General features: G+C 39.3%; 1 protein-coding gene across 1 annotated transcript in view; it reads left to right on the top strand.

Annotated features, from left to right (window-relative positions):
- Window positions 1–25,252, top strand: part of CAMK4 (calcium/calmodulin dependent protein kinase IV) — a 139,224-nt gene that overhangs the window by 32,348 nt on the left and 81,624 nt on the right. The window contains 1 exon segment of the mRNA XM_010405731.4: window positions 24,986–25,064. Within this exon segment, the coding sequence (XP_010404033.1) occupies window positions 24,986–25,064 (79 nt within the window).

Below are 25,252 nucleotides of genomic sequence, written 5' to 3'. Positions count from 1 at the left end.
CCGGAAGCTCAGTCTTTTCTACAACATCTGTCACCTGGTACGGATATAAATTATATATATAAAAAAATTGTTCTAGGAAAGAACAAATTCTGTCTTAGTCCAGCGTTCTGTCTGACAGCATTATATACTTCCTGTATCTCATAACTCCACCCTTTTTGTTTACAGTCTTGATTTTATAAGACTTTTCATATCAGTAATTTTTTGTTTTAAAATGGGTTCAGCATTTCACACCATTTGTTTCTGCTGGAAGCTTCATCAAGACCTGGTTTCTCTGGTGGTTGAAGCTGCCTGATGGGGTGAGATGAGCTTGGCTGAGCGGCACGTACCCATCAAGGTGCTTTACGACCCTGTCTGCTCAATTAATTAAATCATAGTGAAAAAGTTTGGGTCAGGATAGGGATAGGGAGATCACTTGCCATTTACCATCACAGGCAAAACAAACTGATCTTAGGGAAATTGATTTTAATTAGTGACAGTTAACATCAGACTAGGATGGGGAGGAATGAGGACAAATCTAAAACCACTTTCCCACATGCATACATCTTACAAGACTCAACTTGAAGGATTGCAGTCAACTCATAGCACTTTGTGCCTGCTGCTTCTCCCTCCTGATGCTCTTCCCCTGGTCTGACATGGGGCCCATCCCAAGGGAGACTGTCCTGCCCAGCATGCTCCAATGTTCCCTTGGACTGAAGCTCTTCACTAACTGCTTCAGCGTTGGTCCCCTTCCACGGGGTGCAGTCCTTCAGGAACAGGCTGGTTGAAATGATTTCTGGGCAGGTGTTTCCTACTGTGAGACAAAATGGAGAAGAAATATAAAGAAAGTTTTCATCAAAACAAAAGCAACTAAACAAGAACTTGACCATGTCTCAGTTGCTTCTCTTTTGTTGCTGGAGAAACACAAGGTTCTTGGAGAAATATTTAGAATTTCCAAAATACAAAAATATAGACAGTGAGGTCTATAAAGCATATCAATAAAGAATCTTGAAACTTTATGTTTGAAGTATTGGATGATAAGCTCCTTTTGATGACATACATGCAATTAACAAAGCGTACATAAATAAATTGAATCAAAATTTCAGATGCTGAGAGTAAATAATCATTATGAAAATACTGCAAAATATAGGTGCAAAAAAGAGCTGTTACTGAAATGACTGAGCTTAGCATAATTGAGGGTGTGCTGTACTTCCAATGAATGAAAATTACTGCAAGGCACAGACCTTAGGCAACAATAGAAGTCTATTTCTTCTTTGTTAGATAGCACTATTTAAAGGAAGAGAGCCTGAAAATAAGTGACAGCTTTCTACCAATGCCAAGAAATGTAATTTTCTTTGTTATTGACCTAGAAAAAGCTTTGAGTATTGCAGCATATATAAACAAAAGAAGTATTTGGCCTTTGCCTGAGAACACAGAAGAACTCAGGCATCACCTGATGAGTTGCTGCAGAGTTAGAATCTTGTCCCAGTCATAAGAAATGTAAGCGATCTAAATAAGGATCCATTCTACTATTTCATAAATTTATGATGTTGAAACAAAGGTAACATTTCATATAAGTCACTGAATTAAAGGATTAACTCACCCTTTATTTCTTGACTGCTTGATGACATGAACAAGAAATTGTCATAATAAATTAAATACAGTACAGTGAGAGATGAAAGAACCTTGGACATGTTTTCAAAAACAAGAAAACCGTTATGTATTGTCCTGGAACGCAAATGCTGCATAGGAAGGGTGTTCATTTTTGTTACCCCCTTAATATGATTAAAATAAAGTTATTTATTTTGGAGTCTCAGAATCCTTGTGACTGAAAAATGATCAGAAACATATGCTTGGATTTAATGTAGAAATGCAGAGCCAAGTGCTGGATTCTCATTTTTCTCCTCTCAGTCTGCCCGGCAGAGAGAAGAATGGAAAATATATGCCACATCTCATAAACTCATTAATTTATTTCTCACCATTTCAGATACATTTTCCAATTGTTTTGAAATTTCTTGACTGAAGCAGAAATGTGGTGTGAGGCTGGGGAGTTCATACATCCAAATTTCTATGTTGTTCTGTCAACACACATAAGTTGTGTGCCTGCTGGAATTTTCACCTAAACCCCGTACCTGTCTGCCTGAGACATGCACAGAATTTAGAACATGGCAGATAAAAGGTTGCAGAGTCTAATCAGTCACCTAATTAGTGGTGAGCAACATTAATTTAAAATGTGCTTTCTGATGATCTGGTTCACTTTTGCTCTCGAATATAAGAGCATGGCGCTAAAAGAAACTTTCTGAAATGGTAGCTGCTGTAATTCTGTTTGACAGCTAAGCTCTTCAGTCCTGACAATTTACGGTGGGAAGAAACATGCATTGCCATGGTTATCTTGAGGAATTTGGTAAGAAGCAAAACTGTGCTCTGTACCAAAATCTTTTTTGTAGCCTTTCTCACAATCAATTTAATAACAAAAACTTGTTAAAAGAATACTTGTGCCTAAGAGAAAGTGGTTTGGAAAAGAGAAGGTTGCTAAAAATACAGTGCTTTTTCCCTTCAAGTGGTATGTGGAGAGGAGTGAGGAGTTGATTTGAGTCTGTGAATTCAGCTACAGAAAAGAATTAAGTTGCTGGCAAAAGCAGAGTATCAACCCCCAAATAATAGTGGTAGCATGTATTAGTTGATTCTTATGTACCTGGTGAAATGACGTGTGAACTGAAAGCATTTTAAAGAATTCTGGTGTGTTTGTCTATGTCCAGCTTGGGGAAAAGGGTATGTTGCTCAAGTAGAAGGAGCTTTGTCTTGAAACACTTGTGGGATAACTAGAGTAAAAATAAAAAAGGAAAGTAGATTATTTGTCAGAAAGAAAGGTGGGTCATACCCCTTTCCCAGGAAGGTGTTGTTCTTGGAAACACAAGGGTAAGGTAAAACAAGACAAATAGACATAATTTTTCTGTGAAGATCATACTTGCCTTCACACTGCACTAATGAAGCAATTGGAAAGGGAAAATATCAATGTTTTGTCTATTTGTGATTCTCTACTTACACAGCACCTTTTTTTTTTTTTAAAGTATTTTTCACATTGCTTTTCTGGAATGTCTGGTGCTTTTCTCTTCCTTTCTTGAAAGTACACTTTTTCATGTCAGTGTTAGGTGCAGATGGTGGCTTTTTAGAAATCAGCTACGACACTCTTGTTGCGTCCCTTACATAATGAGCTTCTTGAAATGACAGCCTTAAAGGAGAAAGTACATTTAATAGAAGGTTACAATTTTGCACAACCCACAGAGTAAAAGGGGTAAACAAACTGGCACAGGTAGCTCTTTTCAAATCTAGTAGTAGAGGAAGGTGCGGTGTAATTTTCCTCTCACTGAACTCTGGATAAGCCATTCTGAGCACTGTTCAATAATTGTTTGTTGGTTTGTTTTTCTTTAAAATAATAAAATTTGAAGAGTATATGGTTTTCTTCCTAGCTGTTGCCTGTATAGCCCCTGTTGTGTGCACCTAGAATTTGCCTAGGGCCACTAGATCCTTCTGTCTTTTCATCATGCCATGAGTAATCGATAGCTGCTGTAAGATATATTCTTTCATTACCATGGCAGAAAAACTGTAGCTGATCAATAACAGGAAGATCAATAACAGTAGAAGCAGTTACATACTTATTTAAATTATATGCTGCAAGAGCACTTAAAACTACATGATATGGTTGATTTAAATAACCTCACGTTTATAGAATGGCAGTAGGCAGGTAAAGACACTGCAAGAAGCCAAAATGCGCCTACTAAATCTACTGCAATAGTAAAAAATCAAGCAAAAATGGTTTATTTTTTCTTTTTTGCATTTATTTTGCATTTATTTTTTGCATTTATTTTTCTTTTTACATTTATGCACAGGAGCACAAGAGAATTTCTGTGCTTTTACAAGAGAAGATGAGCTTGAAGGGGGAAGATCATAGGCAGCCTATTAAAGGTGGATTTATATGGTTACTTTATGCATTCTTCTTTAAAATATGGGGGGTTTTTTTCAGCTCACAGAATGAACTTAATTTTACATGAAGAACAGGCAGTTCTTTAAGGATTTTTCAGGGCTGAAATTTGAATACCATAAACTGGTCTCAGGAGCATCTATCAGACCACAGACTGCTCGGTTACACAAGGTGTGTAGGCCTGTTTAGACTGTATTTTAGTGAAGGCATGAGTTATGCTCACATGCAAGCACAAGGCTCGATACTGCAGCTTGATGCAGGTTGCCACAACCGGCTGGTTTTTTTTTTAATTTTTTCCCCTCAATTCCTGAATGTGTAACATTTGAAATGACATTATGTGTAGCAAGTCTACAGAGCTGTTTTTCATACCACTTTTGATGCTGCATTGAGCCTTAAAAAATTGTCATCACGTTTAATTATGTTCTGCAAGTGTTGCATCCTCTCTAAGATGCTCATGATTAGATTAAGGTGTTAAAAAAGAAAAAATAAAGATTTAAGCTATTACATATTCTTCACTCCATTTTATGTTTCTCTGTACTATTACTCATTGCTGAAGCTTGAAAAGCAATACAGTTGTTCTCCTCAAACTTGCAGTTTCTCTCTTGCTCTTGTTCTCTGCTGTGGGTTTTTTGTCACTGCATGCTCTGTGTCTCCAAACTGAAACCATGGGCCTATGTGCTTATTTTCTATTTGTTGCTGCTTCTATTCTGAATTCCTTTTTCTCACTTCCTTTCTTACTCTTCCCTTGGCACGTCTCCTGACCCACTCTGCACACTCCCACCACCTCCTCCTCTCACCACCTTATCTTCGTGTGCCTGTCTTCTCACTTCAGCATCCGTCCCTCCTTATCCTCCCTCAGTGTCTCGCCATCTCTGCCTATTTCATCTCCAGATATCTAGATAAATATAGATAGACATGTCCTTCTCCATTTCGTCCTCCAAGATGCCATCTCTATTTCTTTTTTCTCGCAAAGGTTTTTCTTTCCTGTGTTCTTTCTTCTTTTACTTTAAGTGGTGGTGTGCTGTGACACAGCATGGTTGCTTTCTCAGCATGGTTTCATCACACATGTGGGTCTGCGCTGGTTTGGGTGGGACATGGGGAGGCAGAGGATTGAGAGATCCATGAAGTTTTTGGTTTTGACTTCATCAAGAGGGTATCAAATGCTGTTCACTGATCAAGACTTGGAAGGGCTCTGCATCATGAGAGATGGGCATCGTGGTGATATTTTTTGCTGCTCTTGAGAGTCTTGAGAAGAGGTTGCCACGACTTTCATTCAAAAACTCATTGTTCTGTGGGCTGCTATATTTAGAAAGGGTGGGAGCAATTTCCCCTGTCAAAGACAGCTACTTCTATAGGTACCTATGTAAAGCTTCATTGGTGCTCAGAGTTAAAACCCTTTCAGGTCCTGTTGTACCTGACCTATTCAAAATGTCCTTAGGACGGAATGAGCCATGTTTCAAAATTGCCAATTCCTCTCTGTTATCTGCAAAGGGAATTCAGATAATTACCAGGTACATACACCTGACATTTGATTAGATGAGTTTTGCTCCCTGTTTCTGTACAGATGGAAAGAAAAAAATTGTATTGAGTCAGGCAAGTCATTTGATGGTTCAGAAAAGGTATTCAGCACTGTCTATAGCATCACTGAGTGTCAGACAAATGGAGAGGTAAAGCCAAAGTAGAGCAAGGCTGTGCCAGTGAGACATCTGATGAGTCTGCTAATAAGGAAGAATACTCAAAGTCCTGTGTTTTACTAAAAACTCATGTAAATACTGTGCAGAGTTAAAATTAGCCAGAGAATTTAATACTTAATGTCGTGGGTCCTGGTCTTAACTTTGCAATACCACATCTTTCTAAACTCCCTTGAGCTGTCATTGGAGATTTTTTTGCACTTTTTTTCCTCTCTGGAAAGAAACAAGTCCTTGGTTACACCTGAGAATGCCCAAAGGAACAAAATTTATCTGAAAAGAGCCAAGCTTGGTTTGAGGCTATTCTGTTGATGCTTGTGGAGGTTTTAACTGTTCTGTCAGAATACATTGTGTTGGTTGCTGATATTTTATGTGCTTTGGCCAAGCTCTTCCTGAAATTGTAACCTCTTCAATCACTTTAACTCAACAATAAGATGAAGAAATGGTTCATTGTAAGATTAATATATGCTAGAGAGGTAGAGGGTTTAAAAATCAGTAGGACAGACAATTCTGAAAGTGTTGCCTTTTGCTAAACATCTTCTAGTGCTCAGTGAAATGGTCTTTACAAGAAAATCTTAGGCACTTTCACCATATGATCAGCTCATGCTACTGATGTAGTATCTGAAGACAGAACTAAAAGATGTCTGCTTTTTCCACATTATCGGTATATTTAATAACATATTACCTCTTCATGCAGTTTGCCCTTTTAGAGTATCATGGCTGAAATAATATTACATCTCTTAAAATTACTGCATGGAGTATGGTGTTCACTTTATTATATGAAAATTACTTGAAATAACTACAAGATTTTTTTTTTAAACTCATGTATAAATTTATAAAACAGAACCACAGCAGCAATTTTCATTATAGTGTTGTGTAGCCCTGCTGCAGTGTTTGAGTAAATGGGAGTAATTTCACATTACTGCTGAGTACTGCCCATTTCTAATACTGTATAGTACAAAAAAAAGCCTTGCATGTTCATTATTAGTAGCCCTTACAAAATTAAGTTTTTGAGGATAAATTGGAAAAAAAATAAAACAAAAACACCACAACAAACCTCTAAAACAAATGTTCAAAAGCAACTCCAAACCAGGAAGAGAAAAAAAGAAAAAGAAAAATGCCAAAAGATCGTGAGCGTGTTATAGGCAACCATGTTGTAAATAACTGTATTTTCTGCAGCTCCTGTAACTTAAGTAATTCTGTTTACAAGTGATCCATGTAATAGGGAACTTTCAGTAAGACCAAGAAGGTCCCAGGCTGGAAGACTGGTTCTGTGCCTTCTGCCTTCTTGGGACTGCGAGTGGTCCCCGCCATGGTCCACCCTCTTCTCGCCTGCACTGGGAGCAGACCACGCTCTCACATGAACTCTCTCCTCTCTTCAGGTGATGCCTCTTAGGGCAGCACTCCTGTCTCAGACTAATGGGATGCATCTTTCTGATCAGGGACTAATGAAATTACAAAGCCAGGCTTCTTCTTTTTTTTTTTAGTAATGTCCTCATTTCTTTTACTTTACTAGAGGCAAGGGGCTTTCATTTATCACAGTCAGTGTTTTTATCATTGAACAAACTACAGTGCTATAAACCAGGCAGCAAAATAATTACCCTTAAATCTCTCTGTATAGGCAATTACTGTTAACTCTTTGCAAATTAAATCCACTCTGATGGACAAACTATGAAGCTCTGACTTTCTACCACTGCAGTTGATAGGAGCAGATTTGAAATTCTGGAAAATAATTTCACATCTTTAAATTCTAGGCAGGGAGATTACTTGCACAAACCGGGAGAAGACAAGCTACCTCTTCATTTTGTTAACAGTACTTGCACTAGACCTTCCTGATAACTAGAAAATACGTTGAATGCAGTGCTCCTCCATTAGGAACAAAATGTGGTGCACTTACAAAATTTCATAGGCCCTTTGGTAGGGGAATAGGGGAATGAAGATGGAAACAGGGTGCTTTATTGTGTGATATACTAAATGGGAAGTTTGCTGGTTTTATGTTTTCTAAATACTTACAAAACTATGTTGAGCAGTAGGTTAGCAATAGCTGTTAATTTTATGAAGAAGCTAAGCCCATTTGTTGAGACACTGGAAATCATAGTCTTTTCCAAGCACAATTTGCTTTAAGAAATGGATTAGGAGAAAAAATTAGAATGATGAAGTCTTCTGGGTCATATCTCACAAAATCTGTGCTATGTCACAGAAATCAACAACTGACCCTAGAAGTCTCATAACTGGGAATTACTTTTTCTGCCTACATTGTTGTAGGATGACTGCAGCAAATGAGTACATTTAAGTAACACATATATTAAGCGATGGTGTATTAATTCAGGACAACTTCTGTAATCACTTTTACTTTTATGTAACTGCATATAAAATATGTCATATATATAGTGAGTCTGAAGTACAAGCTGGGACCTCATTAAGGTCCTGAATAACTTTAACAGTTTTATCAAAGACTGATTACTCTGACTATTTATCTTCATGGTGGTACAACAAATATATCTTTCTTGAGATTTGAAGGATTGGGAATTCCTCTGTATAGATTTTCTTTTTTTCTAAGGTGTCAAAGATATTCTGTTCATCAGGGGACACTTCAGCATCACTGTGCCATCCCCTCTGCTCCTGAGGGTGGCCTAGGTTTGGCAGTTTATTCTTCCTTTGAATTTCGAGTACTGGGCAAATACAAGTGAAAGGTGGTGTTGTGACGTGGCTGATAATTCTGTTTTACCTTCCAGAGAAATAATACAACTGATTATAAATTTAATACAGAGCATTCTTTTATGCATAATATGTTTTGGGATTTTAAAAAATACTTTAATACAGTGGCATAAAAAAGTTACCAGAGGTTGAGGAATAATCCATTAAATGTTGCAATGCAAGATGCTACCGTTTGTGGAAAGAGACATTCTCCATTAAAAGTTCATGTATGCTTTCTAGTAGACAGAAGGTTGCAGTAAATGCCAATGCCTGGGAAATCAAGTGGATTTCTATGCTGATGGAAAACACTATCACTAAATAAAGCAAAGGGAGGATTTCTTTAGATTACCATTTGGGGGGAATAGCTCAATTTTTGAAAGTGCAAATGAAATAAGCAAAAAAAGCACTTTGACCAGGTATGTTGCACAGTTCTCTCACCCTCTTGTGGCCCACAATAGCGTTTTTGTTCCTGTGTAGTCTAATAATGGCAATGCAACATGAATTGATCTTTATTAAAAGCAGGATTGAAAATCTCTGGCTAAAAATCATGCACCTAGATTTTAAATTACTACCTTCAGTCCTTGTGTGTTGGTGAGATGTTTTACCTTCCGTGCTGCAGTGAAGAATGGATTCAGCTCCTGGCAGTTTTTGGAGCTCATGGTTGTGTTCTCTGCTCTTGACTATGCTGCAGTAGAGGGGACCAGTTTGAATTTGAATTCATGAGCAGTGAACCTCTGGATGGGAGCTCAGTGGGTCAACAGTAGGTTCCCAAGCAGGGACAATATGGTGTCAGCTCAGCAAAGGGGTAATGTGTGACTTGGTGCAAATAATACAGTTTTTCTTCCCTTATGTGGCTGGCAAGAGGGATATTTGTAAATGTACATCAGTTTTCCTCCTGATAAACACACTAGAAATATCCTAACTCCATCTGTCCTATTTCCTTCCTGTATTTTGGGAGGAGAGGGAGGATTTGCAGTAAATAATAAGAATGTTGTTTGGAATCATGACATACGGAAGTATTTCCTGAGTGTAACTTCATAATATTTGCCCTGTTCTCCTACCTCTTGAGAGCTATCCTGAGACCACACTTAGGAGCTGTTTCACGACCCAGATGAATCAACCAGAGCAACGTGGGTCAGGGTGACCTTTTAAAGAATTTTTTCCCACTCTCTCTCTCTCCAGAGCTCACCATATGGCCAGGCTATCTCAGCATCTCTGCAGCAACAGCAGCATCTTCTGATTTCTCTGCCTGTAGCCAGGCCCACCCTGCTGAAAGATAAGCAGATGGACTATGTCAGAAGTTAGGAATTCTCCCTGGAGATGCAGCACATGTATGTTTAAATATCTAGGGTTTACCTTTCAAGAAGGCCAATATGCCACTTCTGAAGAACTCCGTCTTAATCTGAATTCCCCACAGAACAAAAATGAAAGACTAATGCCACATTTGGAAGTCAGTTTCTCACGTAATAAGATACCTGACACAAAATGGCACAAACCTTCTATTTTGAAATGAAGGAGAGTTTTTGCCCTGGAACAATAATTCAGGAAATGTACTTAATTTCCAGCTATTGTAGCTCTACACTGCAGAACAGCTCCCACAGTAAACTTAAGTCTTAGTGAAGGTATTTGTGAGGTCGATCATCTTTGCCCTTTGGTAAAAACACAGAGGTGTCTGAAGAACATACCTGATTTCTTTTTAACCTCCCTCTTCTGTTTTTCTGTTGTTTGGTTGGGGGTGGGGGTTATTGTTTTGGGGTCTTTTTTGGGGGGGGGGTGGTTTTCAAGGCCATAGTGGTTCTGCATTAGAAGACTGATGGTGCCAAAGGAAGGTGTATTTTGCTTTTTACTTTTGGAGCAATGAAGGCAGAAATTTAAGACTCTTAATTACCCCCCTTCATAGACATTATGCTTTGGCACCCTGCAATTAGGACCCAATCCTACTCCTTCGCTGCTGGCAAATTTGCCCTGTAGATAAATTTTGCATTTATGCAGCTACAGAAAGGCTTACCAAAGAAAAGGGACTTAAAAAGTGCTCTAATTAGCTAAATGCAGCTGTAAGGGTAAATCCAGGGATGTTGCAGTAAATGTAGCGAGTTATTCAGGTAACGGGTTTTTTCCTAGGGGGACTGACAGTGGCTTTGAAGAGTCTTCCTCAGAAATAAGAATATGGAGAAATGAAGCAATTAATTTTAAATATATGACCTGAAGCTTCTAAATGGCTTGCAATGGCCTATAATTAGCTTCATGTAAGAACAAGGATATGTAACAGGTGGAAACATCTTGGTAGCACCTGCTTTGGAGTAAATATATTGCTTATATACCTGAACAATAAATAGATACAGCTATACAGGTGTTACACAGTTTTTCTATACCCTGGAATGGCAGCTCTGGTTCTTTAAGCTGCTCTGAGTGTGCTTTGTTCTTTAACTGACATAATTTTCTACGTTGTGCAGTCACTGTCCACAAATACAACTACATGACATCGCCACATCCCACTTCTGACCTAAACTCTTTTTCAGACCTAGATTAGATATCCATAGTTGAAAGCCCCTCTTCACTCTTTATGTCCTTCCTCAACTTTATTCTGTCTTTAAAGGGAGATAGAGAGGGTTTCTAAGTCTCTCAAGCAGCAGCAGAGTGCATTTGAGGCTGTCTGTCAAACTCTAAAAGGTGCTAAACTTATCCTTCACTGGGAAAATGGTTTGCAAGAGTAGTGCTTGTATTGAAAACTTCCCTGTAGGTACTAGAAAAACATCATAGTAGTCCTTCTGATTGTTCTGTTTACTGTTTTTATTTGCATAACATAATTTCCTAGGAAAACAAAAAACTAGAGTTTTTGTCAGTGTTACTGCATTCAGTGGGGTAAGCTGTTAGACATACTAGGTCTGAATCAGTTTTCTTCTTACAGTATGTGTTTGGCAGGGGAAGAAAGATGAGGGAAGTGGGCTTAAACCCTCATTAACACCAAAACCTGTGTGTTGTGCATGTTCCAGTGTCCTGTGATTAAAATCAAGCCACATGACTATATGTGCAGTCCCTCAGATCTTACTGAGATTGTGTTCACTGCTCTGGCTTCCTACAGCTAAATATTTTTTTGCCTGAATCAGTTTGTAGAAATAATGTAGTTTCCATCAGTCTGAACCACATTTTTTATATAACCAGAAAAAACGTAGACTGTCTAAGGCTGTAATATTTTACAGTCTAAGTCTGTAATATTTTAAATATGAGGTATTTTAGTTTATGTTCTGCCTACCTGATTTACTAATTGACACTAAACAGGACTGTGAGAGTTGCTGAAATAGTGCACAATCTTCTTAAAATGCAGAAGTGCTAAGGGAAGAACACGGATCACAGGTAATAAGTTACAGAACTGCTGATAGCTCCAGTGGGTGAATGAAAAAAGCAGAACGCTGTAGGAGGAGAGGGACAGAGTGGGACAGAGCCTCCAGTGTCCTTGAGGCTACAATCTGCATTGTGCACAAACTTTTTGGATCCTTGAACATTTATAGAAAATGCAACACAAAATGCTCTCTCTAAAGAGCAAGAACTGTTTGGCCACAATCATTAATATTTTGTCAGCCATAAACACTTGTTTTTTTGTCAAGACAGGACATAGTCCCACACAGATTGCTGCGACCCTTGCAACAGTTTCTCAAGTTTGTGACTGTATCCAATGTTTAACAAGCATTAGTGTTGTTTCATTAAAAGCATTATTTTCCTAACAGAATTCACAAATTGCCATTGCCAACAGGTTTGTTATTAAGTCAGTGGGGACAAAAGAAATTTATTTTCAAAGGTTCAGATGGGGGAATAAGGAAAACATTTCTTATAAATGGAAATGTAGATAAACTTCTCAACAATATAGTGAACCTCAAAAAAATATTTTTAAAGGATGTATTAAATAATTTAAAATTATATTGTATTTTGCCTCCCTCTTTGGAGCCAAAGCTTTAGAGAGCCTGACATTACTAAAATTCTTTATAGAGTTTATATAGGCTAAAACTTCGTGCCATGTATTTTGCCAGATAAAAACATTATTAACTAAATATTTGGACAGAAAATATTGTTAAAGCACAACTAAGCACCTACAGGGATGTAGATCAATCACCAGGAGTCCTGTGCATCCTCAGTTAAATCTTCAAAAAAAGAATTGTTCGATTTTGGATATATTTTGCCAAATCAGTCTCAAGCCCAGAAGCAGCATTTTGACACCTGTAAAGATAAGTTTGCAGAGTTGGTCTTTACTTGAGATCTCATTAAGGTTGTTTCCTCTCCAAGAATCAAGAAAGGAAATCGTAGGAAGGGGTGGCAGAAGTACGTGATGCCTTTCACAGCTTGGTTCTTATGCAGAGGAGAATGTTCTGTGTGTGAATGTGACACCCAATCTTCGGGGCACAAAGGGGTGTGCAGGGACACAGAGTGATTTCCAGGGACACTGAGTGGTTTCCAGGGACACAGAGTAGTGTGCAGGGACACAAAGTGATGTGCAAGGACACAAAGGAGAGTGCAGGGACACAAAGGGGTCTTCAGGGACACAGAGATGAGGGCACACAAAGGGGTCTTGATGGGCACAGAAGAACCTGCCTGTCTGACAACAGAAGATCTTTGGAGATCCATGTCCAAATCTTCCTCACTGTTGGTGCATCACAGCTCTTTTCCCAGCCTGTGGCTGATGTGGATGCTGGAGCTGTGCCTATGGGGGATCTCTGCTGTGCAGGGCACACACCAGCCACTCGCTGGCATGGACAGCTGATCTGCATGGCTGCCACCCACTTAGAGCTTACAAGACCATGAACTGGAGCATGGCCATAATTGACTGCATGTTCTGTTTTGAGCCACTCTCTGAAGGTACCCACAGAACCTTTCTAAAAATATGTTTAAAAAATGTGAATCTGTAAATCCTACATAGGCTATACTGCAAATACTGCCTAACTGCAATTCTATTTTATATTCCAGTGGAGTTTGGAAAGGACAGCCTTCAGGTGTGTCATTGGACTACCCTGTGCTTGAAATTTCAGCATGATGGGGAGAACATGAAAGAAGTAATTTATTTCTAAATGTCTATTACATCACTGTGCTGAGGTCTTTATGTACAGGAGTACAGACTGACACAGATTAGATGAAATTCATTATCCTGGATTACAGAGCAGTTCTGGAAGCTAGAAAGCCTCAGTCATTTAAAAACGGAAACTGCAGCCTTTCTCTAACATCACCAATTAAACACTGGCTTGATCAGTGACTGGTATAGAGACCTTAAAAAAAAAAAAAGACGTTCATGGACTAGATGTTCTGGAATCTTCTCCTTGGAAATGATAACTTCATAACTAAAAAAAAGACTTCCCTCATTTCAAGCACTGAGTAGTGGTAAAACTTTCATGAAAACATAATTCAGCATACATGCATTTGCCTTTAGGTGTGTGTGACTAATTATCAGGATGGTCTGTGATCATGGTTATTGAGAATGGTTTCTGTGACATTCTTAACATCCTGTTGAAGTTTTTGTAGGTTTAGCTGCACTGGGAGCTGTCATGATAGAATGGTGAAAATTGGAATTTCAGAAAAAGCAGAAAAGGCAACATAGAGCAGAATACACAGCAGTAGCTCTAAGAAGGGAGAAAGCTGAAGGGCATGGTTGACTAAATTTACTAAAGAGCATCTTTTAAAAATGTGATGAGGGAAGAGGAAAAAGAAGAAAAAGTTAAGTTCTCTAGTTAAGAGGGAGTACTAGCAACGAAAATATGTGGAGAGAGCTGAGGTCCTTGTAAAAGGTTAATAGAATATTAAAGGCCCTATTACAGCAGGTGTGAGAATACTTGAATCAGACGATGTCAGTGGTGACTGGGCGATGTTCATCACAGAGTGCTGAAGAATGAAACTTCTTGGAGGAATATCATAGTTTTCACCTGCTATCCTTCAGAGTGACTATGGGCAGGTGAATATGGATTTGGTGGAGTACTGGACTGAGACACAGGAAGTCTTTCCTAGAACAGACAGGTTTTTTTATATAGTTTATTGCTCCAGATGATAGCTGATGCAGAAAAGACTGAGCTTCCGGTTTGGAATTGATCTTGTATTTGATGTAGAAAGGACTGCAAATCTTCATTTATCTGTGGAAGTCAAAACTTCCATGTTGGTGTTACAGAAAGATCTGGAGAAGATGTGACCGTGCTAAATTCCCAATTACACAAATGCTTTTCAGGAGGGAATGTGGGGAAGTCAGTCAAACCTGCAAACTCTAAGCTCAGACTTGTTATCCTTCATAGCTCCAGAAATGAGAGTCCCTGCTGACATGAACGCTTCTAAAGACGGAGTTGCAAGAAGGCTTTGCAAGAGACTTTCCTTTAACTTTGAATTGAAGCTGCTAAAGATCATGTCAGAGGTCCTGTGCACTGAGGGTTAACACTGCCACTGGCCAAAGAAACACCACATTAGATGACAAAAGCAGCTGGGAGTCACCCCTGGTCCTTTCTGCACCTTCTTGCCCAGCAGTTCTAAGGCCGGAGGAGCTCAGCCAAGTCAGGTGCTCACTGCTACAACTAAGGCAAAACAAAACCCAGCAAGTGAAGACACACACAGGCCACAGCTTTATGATGAGAGGCATTTGATTCTGTTAATTCTGTTCGTCTTGTCTTGTAACGTTTATCTGCTTCACAAAATCCTTCCCAGTGCCTTCCACCTTACTACCTCCGGCCTTTGTTGTGCCTGCTGCCTTCCATCTCACACAAGCAACACAAAACACTCAGTTTTCAAATTCCGTGGTCTCTGGTGGTCCAGTTATAAAGCACCAAAACTGGAAAGAGTAGCAACACAGCAGGAAAACAAAGGAGCAAAACTACTGCTGACTAGCAGAAACACAGACCTTCTGGAACTGAATGCACGGGCTACGACAAGCTTTGGTTGATTGGGGGTTTTTTGGTGGTGGTGGCTTTGTTGTTGGTATTTTTCTTTCCCTGAGACACTTTTGGGATATCCCATCTGACTTTCTGTCTTCAGAGCTCATGGCCTAAACCCAACCCCATGCTGCCTGCTTGATCCATGTGCCTTTGGGTTCTGCCTGTCCAGTGGACAGGGAGACCACCTCTCCTGTCACACAATGTTTTGTGCAGCACTGATATTCTTGGATTTCTGCTGTACCCACCACTGTAAAATAAATCATTACACCCACAAAGGCACAACATTCCCATCCAAGCATGAAGATAATATGATTAAAATACATCCTGATGTAACATTTTTCTTTCCAGTTTCCACTCAGTTGTTAACTGGCAATAATTAAACTTAATTTCCCCAAGCCAAATCAATTTTGCCCATGACAGTAATTGGTAAAGGATCTCTCTGTCCTCATCTCAACCCACAACCTTTTCTGTTAAACTTCCTACCCCCTTCTCCCCGATCTTGTTGATGGACTGGAAGTGATGGAGCAACTTGTAGAGCACCTGACAGGCAAGACCAACTCACTGCTGTCCTGCATGGTGTACCTGTGTCTCTGAGAAGGAGAGTGTGGTGATCCCAACTTCCTGCCCACTTTGTCACTGGGACTAGGGTGGATGTTAGGGAAGGCTCCATGACATCTGCAGGGGAGCTGAGGACTGATGCAGCTTTGTTCCCCTGTGCATGCGGAAGAAATCCAGCATTTAGGGAAGGTCTAGACCTACTTAGGTCTTTCCCAGCGACCAGAACTAAAGCTGGAAGAGTTGGTCTTCACAGTTTTGGAAGACAGGACCTGACTTGAAACCTCCCCCACACTTGCGGTAAGTTGACATTTGGTCACCAGGCTTGGCAGGATTGCAAAACTTGTCACTCTGATGTAAATAAGCCCCACTGACAAAACCTGCATCAGAGTATATGCCTTAAGGCCATCTTCTCCGTTTTCTCAAGAATATTTTTCTGTTTTGTAAGTAGTAATAACCTCTCTCTGTGGCAGCTTCATCTTTCTTCTCTAGCCTTGTTAATGCAGTGAAATTACAACCAAGCATTAAGTCTGCAGATTATTGTTATGATAATGGCAAATTAGGTTTTCTGACTGTTATAAAAATACTAGAAATGACAGACTAAAAGTGCTCTCTATTATGGAAGATCAGCTATTTCAGTTTATATTTTGAGAATATATGTAAGTATGATCAGAATATAGAAAACATTATAACACATATTTGTTTAGGGAGTAATGGCAAAATATTATATATTCCTCCAAACTCTTTTGCGTTGCCTGGCTTTTAGTCTTATAGCGTATGATTAGAAATGTCTGCCCCACCAGGTTTAAAGAAGAAAATATGCAGAGTAGCTAAAAAAAAAAGCACAAGAACTTTTGAATCTGACATATATTGAAATTTTGTTTGTTGCTTTGTAGTAAAGAATCCTGGGCTGGCACTGGCCATACATTTCTTGGCAAAAGCAATTTATTTCAGAGAAGACACTGCATAGGAATTGATGATTCAGCACAACACAAACTTCCAAGGAGAAAGCTGTGTAACTAACCAAAAAGAGGGCTGTTGAGGATATGCATGGGCACAAGAGCTTTCAGAATCCCCAAAAAATGACTAGGCCTAAACTCACAGGTTGTAAAGTTTATTCAAAGCTAGATTTAGATGTGAAGACATGAATAGTCATTAATTTTTCCCTGTCTGATTTCAAATGGTTACTTTTCTATGTACAGAGCAAGCTGTTAAAAGTCGGTAATCTCCATACTGCTTCCCTTCCCTCGACCAGGAGATCCAGGTTCAGAGTGTCTGCATGCTCATGCTGCTACATGTTGTCCTTTAGTGCAAAGGCCAGTCTGCCTCCTGCATCTGGAGATTGTCATGAAGAGCAGCAATGAATGACATTGACACCTGTTCAAAGTGCAGGCTGTTTAAAACACTTCCTGATGAAGGAATATGTCACCAGGAAAAAAACCCAGGCAGGTAATTCTGCAGTGGCCCAGGAAAGAAGGGCTCTCAGCACAGGAGGTTTTACAAAGTTTTTACTGCTCAGGGCTCTTTTCTCCTCACATAACACTCTTCATTACGTTTAAATAAATCATGTTTATTCTTCATCAGTATCTTTCAAGAGGAGGAGGGGGGGAAAGTGCTGCTTGTGAGACAGGGGTTTAAATGGTGCTTTAAATAAGGCATATGTATTCCCAGGAGGGGTGAGGTCGCTGGATAGTTTCAGTTGTCAGGCTTTGTGTAGGACTCAGCAGGAGCCAGGCAGGCCATGTCATGGAAAGAAGAAAGTGTGTGCACAGCATCTGTGGCTGTGAGAAAATCCTTGAGACTGCCAATCTAAGGATCTGGGTCTGCATCTTGCACAGGTAGTGTGAGCATGTGAGTTGGAAAATTTGTCCCACTGTGTCCAAAGTTTGGTACCAAGGACAAAAACATGAATGGCTTATCTCAGTCCACTCTTCACCCCCTTTTCTTTGCTCTCCCCATTTCACTGAACTGCTTTAACACAGGTAGCTAAGTACTCTTCAGCCCCTGAAAAAAGAAGAGCAGTCTCAAAGAAAAGTTGTTCCCAAATAAAATATTCAAGATCACTTTCTGGGTCTGTTGGACTGCAAGAGCTTCATGTTGAAAAGTCACTCCACATTATTACAAGTCCAGTTTCAGCCAAGTTTAAGTGACATGTCTTTTTCTCACTTGGTCAGAAAGAAATTGAGTTTCCTACTGAGAATGTTTTAGAAATACAGCTATTCCTATGTGCAGTCTGACCCAACATTTTAGAGGGGCTAAAGGAAAAAGAAGAAATGGTGAAGGTATTTTCTATACACTTTTCTTACACAGGGCTGTACAAAGTGCTCAAATCTTCACCTCATATCTGTATTTCAGCAATCATACCTGAAGTTTGGTTCAGGAACCAACTTTCAGGAAGCTGGGTTACTCCAAGGGGAGCAATCTACTCATGGTATGGCAGTAACCTCTGGAATTCAGTGTAGTTTGAGTTTTACGTCTGTGCTTTCAAATTAATGCCTGAGATAATGATTCTTGTTCTTTTAGTAAGTTGGGGTCAGCTGATTCAGTCAGTGAAAGGCAGGGAAGCCAGACTCGGTGGTCTCTTTCTGGTCCTTAATATTTACCTTTCAGCTAAACTGAAATTTAAGAAGTAGCATTTGAGGTGGAGGAAATTATCTAATGTTAATATGAATATGAAAGAATGCAGCTAATTTGACTTCTGACTGAACTCCTGTGGTTTAAAAAGGCAGTAGCATCAGATGTAACAATGTGTTTAGACTCTTTGTGGGATAGAGGTCTTTTTCTATAAATTTCCTGCAACACTTGAGGGAGGAGCCCTGCTGGAACCAAGTTAGAAATATGCTGCTGCAGCCCCAGCAGGAATTATCAGCTGCTGGTCCAGCCACCACAGCAGGAGTGACTTGAACTGCTGCATTATAATTAGTGATTCACCAGCCAACCTACCCCATGTCAAGAGAATTTCAGTTCTATAAATTATTATCTGTGGCAGTTACAGGTTCAAGACTATTGGCAAGCACTAGTTTGATTACAGTTTTTTAAAAATAGTTTATGTGTTTTGTTGTCCTTATCTAAGGCTCCTTTTATCTGTTGAATGCAATGAAGGCTGAATATAAAAAATATCTTGGACTATTGCATTGCCTCTGCAGGCCAGCCTGAACAATTGCTAAAAAGTCCTTTCACCTTATATATTAGAAAGTCAACTCAGCAGCCAAAAGTCAAAAAGTAAAAAAACCCAAAAAACAAAAAAACCCCAAAAAATTAAAAAAAGAAAGCAAAACCTGCAAAGTATGGATGTTTTCATTCTCAAAATCAAACCGGACAGAACTCTGGAATGCAGTGGAATTAAATTTCCTTTTCAGAACTGTGTACATTTTTTCCACTAGCCTTGCCTTCTTTAAAGATTTGTTTTATTCCTGATAGAACGTGGGATTCCAAGGCTTTTTGCTACTCCTAAATTATATATGTTTTTTGAAATTTTCCATTCTGTTTACAAGTCATGAAATAATGAGGGTAAAGGGAGGGCTGCAGTTGCTTGCAATTGCCTGCAAGTCCTGTCTGTATATGTAGATGTTGATATTTAGAAGAAGCTTTGAGATTAGATTTGAGTAATTTATGAATTGTTTGTCAGACTACTGTAAAAATTGTTTGATAATTCCACATGAAAACCAAGTTGAGAGAATTTCCAAATTTACATGTATGTACTTTTTAAAGTGAAGGAAATATTAGCAATGCCATGGAATATGCATTTTTAAACTAAATTTAATTCTTAGTGTTAATAGATTTTCTCTTTTTTTTTTTTGTTCTGTCCAGTCTTTTAACTTCAAACAGGTTGTTTAATTTTGAAGTCTAGGAATAGTAATTTCATTTCTATAAATCCATTTTGACCTTTTAGTGTATATCTAAGAGTAAATTAATGTGTTTTAACTTTATACTTCTGTAAATGGTACAAAGATATCAGTATTCTTTGTGGCAACCTGTAGTGGACTTTGATCTCTTTCTGCAGTTTTGGCAGCACAGATTTCCATGGCTTTGTACCAGGTACAGTTTTCTTGGGACCGATCATTCTTTCGCCTGTTTTTATTGGACAAATTAGATTGTGTAACCATTGTTTGACTGCACAAAGCACAAACTGATTTATTTTTTAAAAAAATCAATGCAGAACTTAAGGAATTTAATCCAAATAAAATTTACAGGAGATTACATCGAGCAGTGTATTTGTAATGAGTTGATTCAAAAGGCAATATAAAAACCAGGATGAGTGGGCATGGTGTGGAAATGTTGACCTACTTTCGAAAAGACCAAATTTCCTACTTACAGTGAAATTACTGGCAATGAGTATCAGTTTATTTTAAAACCTGCAGCTCGAGAAATTTACTTTTATTACCTACCTGTAGTCAAGTAAACATATGGCTGCATTTCATTTTGGTTGCCTTTCCTGTTTCAGAGGCAGACACTTTTTGTGGATTTTGGGGAAGCAATGTTTTTTCCAAACTGGGTCAAATTCTGTCTTTTCTTGTTATGTCTTTTCTCTCTCTGCCAGGCTCCACTGCAGGATCCTGCAAATTCCATTTTCTCCTTTATGTGCAAATTCTCCTGATCACTTCCACCTCCTTAACACTCCTCCTGGGCATCCCTGCCTTCCTTCCATCTGTGCTGACGCCACTATTTTTGACTGCATGTATTTGAAGTGTGGCCATGCTTTTTCTCTCAGTTTTGCAGTCTGGAGTCCTTAGCACAGGCAGGGCACTATGGTACTGTTGCCTAACATTTAAAACAGTGTCCTTCTGAAATAATTGGGAACTCGGTAACACCTGTAGTAAGGAAAATAATCTAGAATGCTTAAACAATTGTCTATTGAGAAGGGGATGCGGAAGCGCCAGAAGGTTTTGCACATTTTAAATATTTTGAAAGCATTTTTCAAGTTTGTGTGTACAACAACACACATGCAGAGGTCAGTTATTGAATTTTAGTCTATTCTGATGTATTTTGTGGTACTTACCTACATGCTTAACTAATGGGTGAGTGAATTTATCATGTCACTGAAGTATTTGTACTTCTGTGCTAATACTGAGTTGTGTGTGCTGCAGCTGTGACACATTTTATGCATAGGACATCACGATCTTTCTCATGTGTTGTCATTGTCCTCATTGTAGGTGGAATCACAAAAGTGAGTGTTCTTGTTGTCCATTATGACCAAATAGTTAAGATGCATACATGATTTTCATTTTTTTTCTAAGTTTGATACATATATACATATACATATGTAGATGTAGAAGCACATTTTTGTAGTAGAGCATGTGGCATGTTCACAGTAAAAGGATCTGTTGTTGTTGTTGTTGTTCTTTAGCATGTTCACAGTTATACCTGGGCTTTCAAAAGCAAATCTTTAACGGAATCATTAAGCAGCTTTCCAGACAGAAACACATGTGCCAGTAAAGGAGAATGACAATATTTTCAACAATCCTAATTACTATTCTCTAGCTTGGTCAACTCTGTATTCCAAGAATATGCCTATGTTTTTCTCCTCCATATTTCTTGTTACAGCCAACTTCAAATAATTTATATTTTGATTCCAGGTAGACTGTTTCCAGGCAAAGGTGCAAAAAACCAGCAGCTGGATGCTCCTTTAAGCCTCATTTTTGTTAGAAGTAAATAAATACACACTTACATATACAAATATAATAAATATTTCATATAAATATATATATATACATATATGCGAAGGTAGCTGTGTTTGTATATATTCACTAAATACAAAGAGGCAAAAGCTGACAGAATCCATTTTAAATAGGCAAACACTATATAGAGAGTAATCTTGTGGAATATGGGAGACATAATTTCTGGTTTCTAGCCTGAATTGGTAATGGGTCACTTGTCTGTCACACACTGCAATGTACTTCTGCAAGTGATTATCAGCTGTTTGGGCTCAGGGCCCTCTCAGTTTCTCCCATTTAAACCTGTAATGGGACAGCATTAAACACTCTCTAGAGTTGTTGTCTGCTGCTTATCAAATAAGTGCCTTAACCATTGAGCATAGGTGATCTCTTTCTATAACACTATTTATTTATCATTCGGACAAATCAAACACCCCCTGCAGAGAGTGGGACACTGAGAAGCTTGTGGTCTGCCTGTCTGGCCATAATTCTGTTCATTTGTGTATTCTGACCAAATGTATCAATGAAGCTTTCAGTTGATGCAGATTCCGGGGGACGTTCTGAGAGGCCGGTTGAGGGCAGTCAAGGTTTGAGGTTGAAAAAACTTAGGGTAGGGGCAAGAGGCTACAATTAGCAGCTCTCTGAGTGTTTCAGCTTCACATGAGAGTCTTGCAGCTGAATCTTCCCACTGCTCTTTGGTGATGAAAGCTTGAATTGCTCCAGTTGGTGACCTTCCAAGTCACACAGTCTCAGGAAAGCTGGATGTGCTGATTCAGCAGAAAGCTCCAGCAGGGAGCCAAAAAAGGAAGCAAAGCAAACCACTCTGATTTGAATGAGGCAGTTCTGTTTGCACACTCACATGCTAGCATCCCCTTCCCTATTTTATTTTTTTTTAACTGTGGAGAAGCAAACATATCCTGTTACCACCAAAGAAACAAGGAATCAGGTCCATACTGGAATAGCTCTCTGCTACATTTTGCATCAGGCGTGGTGTGAGAAGGTTGCCATCCTGTTCCTGATTTCCTGTACGGGTTTCTGGCATGGAAGAGGGAAACAGTGTTGGTTGTCAGCTCATGTTAGGTGTTCTCTCTCCTGTCTGGTAGGAGAATGTCTGTCAGAGCTGGGCATAGCCACATAAACCAAAAGCAAACTCTTTCAAAGTGTTCCCAAGCTTGCAATACCTTGTCATCAATTTTGCACCAAATGAGGACTCCAGGGATATGCAGAAATCAGTACAATAGAGAATAATTTCTAAAGTAGCTCTTCTGTGTGTGTTTTGAATATTGACTAATGAGCCTGATGTCAAACTGCTCAACTGGATATTCTCTCCGGGCTGTCTTACACCTCTTTCAAGCATTTTGCTGCCTGTCTTCCAGTTTTGGGCACAGTCAAATGAACTGTTAAAGGTGGTGTGATGCTATCTGTCCTTGCTTGTGTAGCTGTCCATCTCATCACTAAGCCAGTTAAGTAATCTGGGGTGTTCTAGTGGCTAGGCTCTTATTCACATGGAAGATTTTGCAGTACCAGGTTGCAAATGGTAAAGCAAATGCTGAGAGACAGACTGTGCTCCATTACCACAGCAGCAGTGAACACCAAGAGAATGCACAGGAAAGAGTGCACAGGAATGGTCTTCCATTTATTTGGATCATCAGCTGGATAGCTTATCTAATTCTGCCCTCACCCGAATACAATTGTTTCTAGAAGGTTTGTTGCCTACTTTGTAAGAACATATGTAAACTAATGAGTTTAATAATTATGCTGCACTCTACATATGTGAAGCGGGGTACAGGAATGATTTGCAGTTTGTGCACTGACTTCTCCATTGCAATCCTGCAGTGAAATACTGGAGAAATAAAGCTTATCACATCAGGTTCTTAGAATTCCATCTTTTAACATTTTTTGTTGGATGTAAAAGATGTGAGGGTTTTTTTAATGTGGTATATTTTTTCTTCATGCTAAATAGAGTCTTTTGAGACTTGGCCAAGGAGAGGAGATCTAATTAAATTCATGTAATGATTCTGGGAGTCACTGAAGCTCTCAGTACTCCCACACGTTTATCAATATACTTTTATGAAAGACTAATCATTTTAGCATTTGAGATGAAGTGAAGATTAATTTATACGTGGTGAAGAAAAGCCCTCAGATGACTGAGCTGCATAACCCTTGCCACAGGTGACCTTTCCTTATGGAGAGGTGTTTCTGAAATAAATCTCAATCAAATGCCAGTTCTTGTGCTCACTCATGTACTTATGAAAATAAGGACGTGCCCACTCAGAGCCTTGTCTGGCACCTCTCTGGCCTGTGCTGAGGAGGGAGAAGTGCAGGGCACCCATGGCAGTTTTGTACAGCACCCAGAATAATGAAGTTTGCACCACAGCTTTAATCCTATAGTTGAGCATAGCTATGCCATTCTACTACTTAAAAGAAAGCTGCTCCTGCCATTGTGCAGCTTCTGCTTCTCTCCTGTAGTTACTGAGATGGGTTTCTCTTGTTTCAGAGTGCAATATGGAATGTGATATGTATGGGAATTTGCTCACTGCAGAATTGCTGTATGCAGTTCTGCAATGGTTGTTCAGGAGGTCATATATGATAACTGCAGTCCCTCTATCTTAAAAATATGCAGCTACTTGGAAGCGATGAGTCTTGGAGTAGGTGACAAATCTGAGGGCAGGAAGCTTCCAAAAATGCCTTAAATTCAGTGATGGTGCTTCACTGCATCCATTTTGTGGTAGAATACAAAAGTATCTGAATGGTTTGTAACCAGTATGAGTTTGCCAGAGGTTTCACCTCTGTTTAAGTAATTCATAGAGTACAGGGTCCTTCCGTGACAGTAACAAGTAAAGCACAGCAAATTGAACCTGCTTCTGGAGACCATCTGGTCCAACTTGCCACTCAGAGAAGTGCCTTCCACCCAGCAGAGCCATAATTTTATGTTAGGAGTGCTCAGACAACACATTCAAGTGACTACACCTTGAAGGCAAACTGAAGATACAAGCCCAGTCCACTTTTGCTGTGAACAAGTCCCACCAGTTTCCACTGAACTAACACAAAGTGCTGCTTGCTCCATTTGGTGCCAAATTTGACTGTTTGGGCCACTGGGCAAGGAGCAGCGCAAAAACCGTCTCTTCTGTCTCACCATTGCTGCCATCAACAATTAGTGAAAAAACCCCACAAGGTAACTAATTGTTGCAAATGTGTTGCCCTACCAAAGGCAAGATGTGTTCGCTTGATTATCTGAGGAAACATCGAGGAACTGCCATGAGACAGAAGAGGTGTGGCCAAGAAGGATGTTAAACTCTTGCAACCTCAGTTGGCTGAGTAACTGCTGACGTTCACTGGTTAAACACAGAGAAGCTTTGACACTTCTTGGGTTTTGGGGGGGACGGTTTATTGCATCTGTGGGGAAAAGTGAGGTTGTTTTGCCCAAACTGGGAGGAGTAGAAAATGTAGGAAACTCTGTTTATTGACAAATTTGAAGAGTTGTATGTACAACTCAATTATTCTTCCTTTTTTTTTTTTTTTTTTTTTTTTTTAATTTAGTGGGGCTACATCCATTGTCTACAGATGCAGGCAGAAAGGGACCCAGAAACCTTACGCCATCAAAATGTTGAAGAAGACAGTAAGTCATTTTTGTTTTGTTTTGCTTTGTTTTGCTTTGGAATATGTTTGGGATTTTCTCTGGGTTGGTTTTTTGTTGGTTTTTTTTGGTGCAGTTTATTCATGTGGGGAAAATGTGCTAGATTTAGGACCCTGCTAAGCTTGTATTTTCCATGAGTGAGTTTTGGCTCCTCATCATTAAAACAGCTG

The sequence above is a fragment of the Corvus cornix genome, chromosome Z (assembly GCF_000738735.6).
Source record: "Corvus cornix cornix isolate S_Up_H32 chromosome Z, ASM73873v5, whole genome shotgun sequence".
NCBI classification, from domain to species: Eukaryota; Metazoa; Chordata; class Aves; order Passeriformes; family Corvidae; genus Corvus; species Corvus cornix.
Note: the sequence above shows the minus strand (reverse complement) of the source record. Positions and strands in the feature narration are given on the sequence as shown.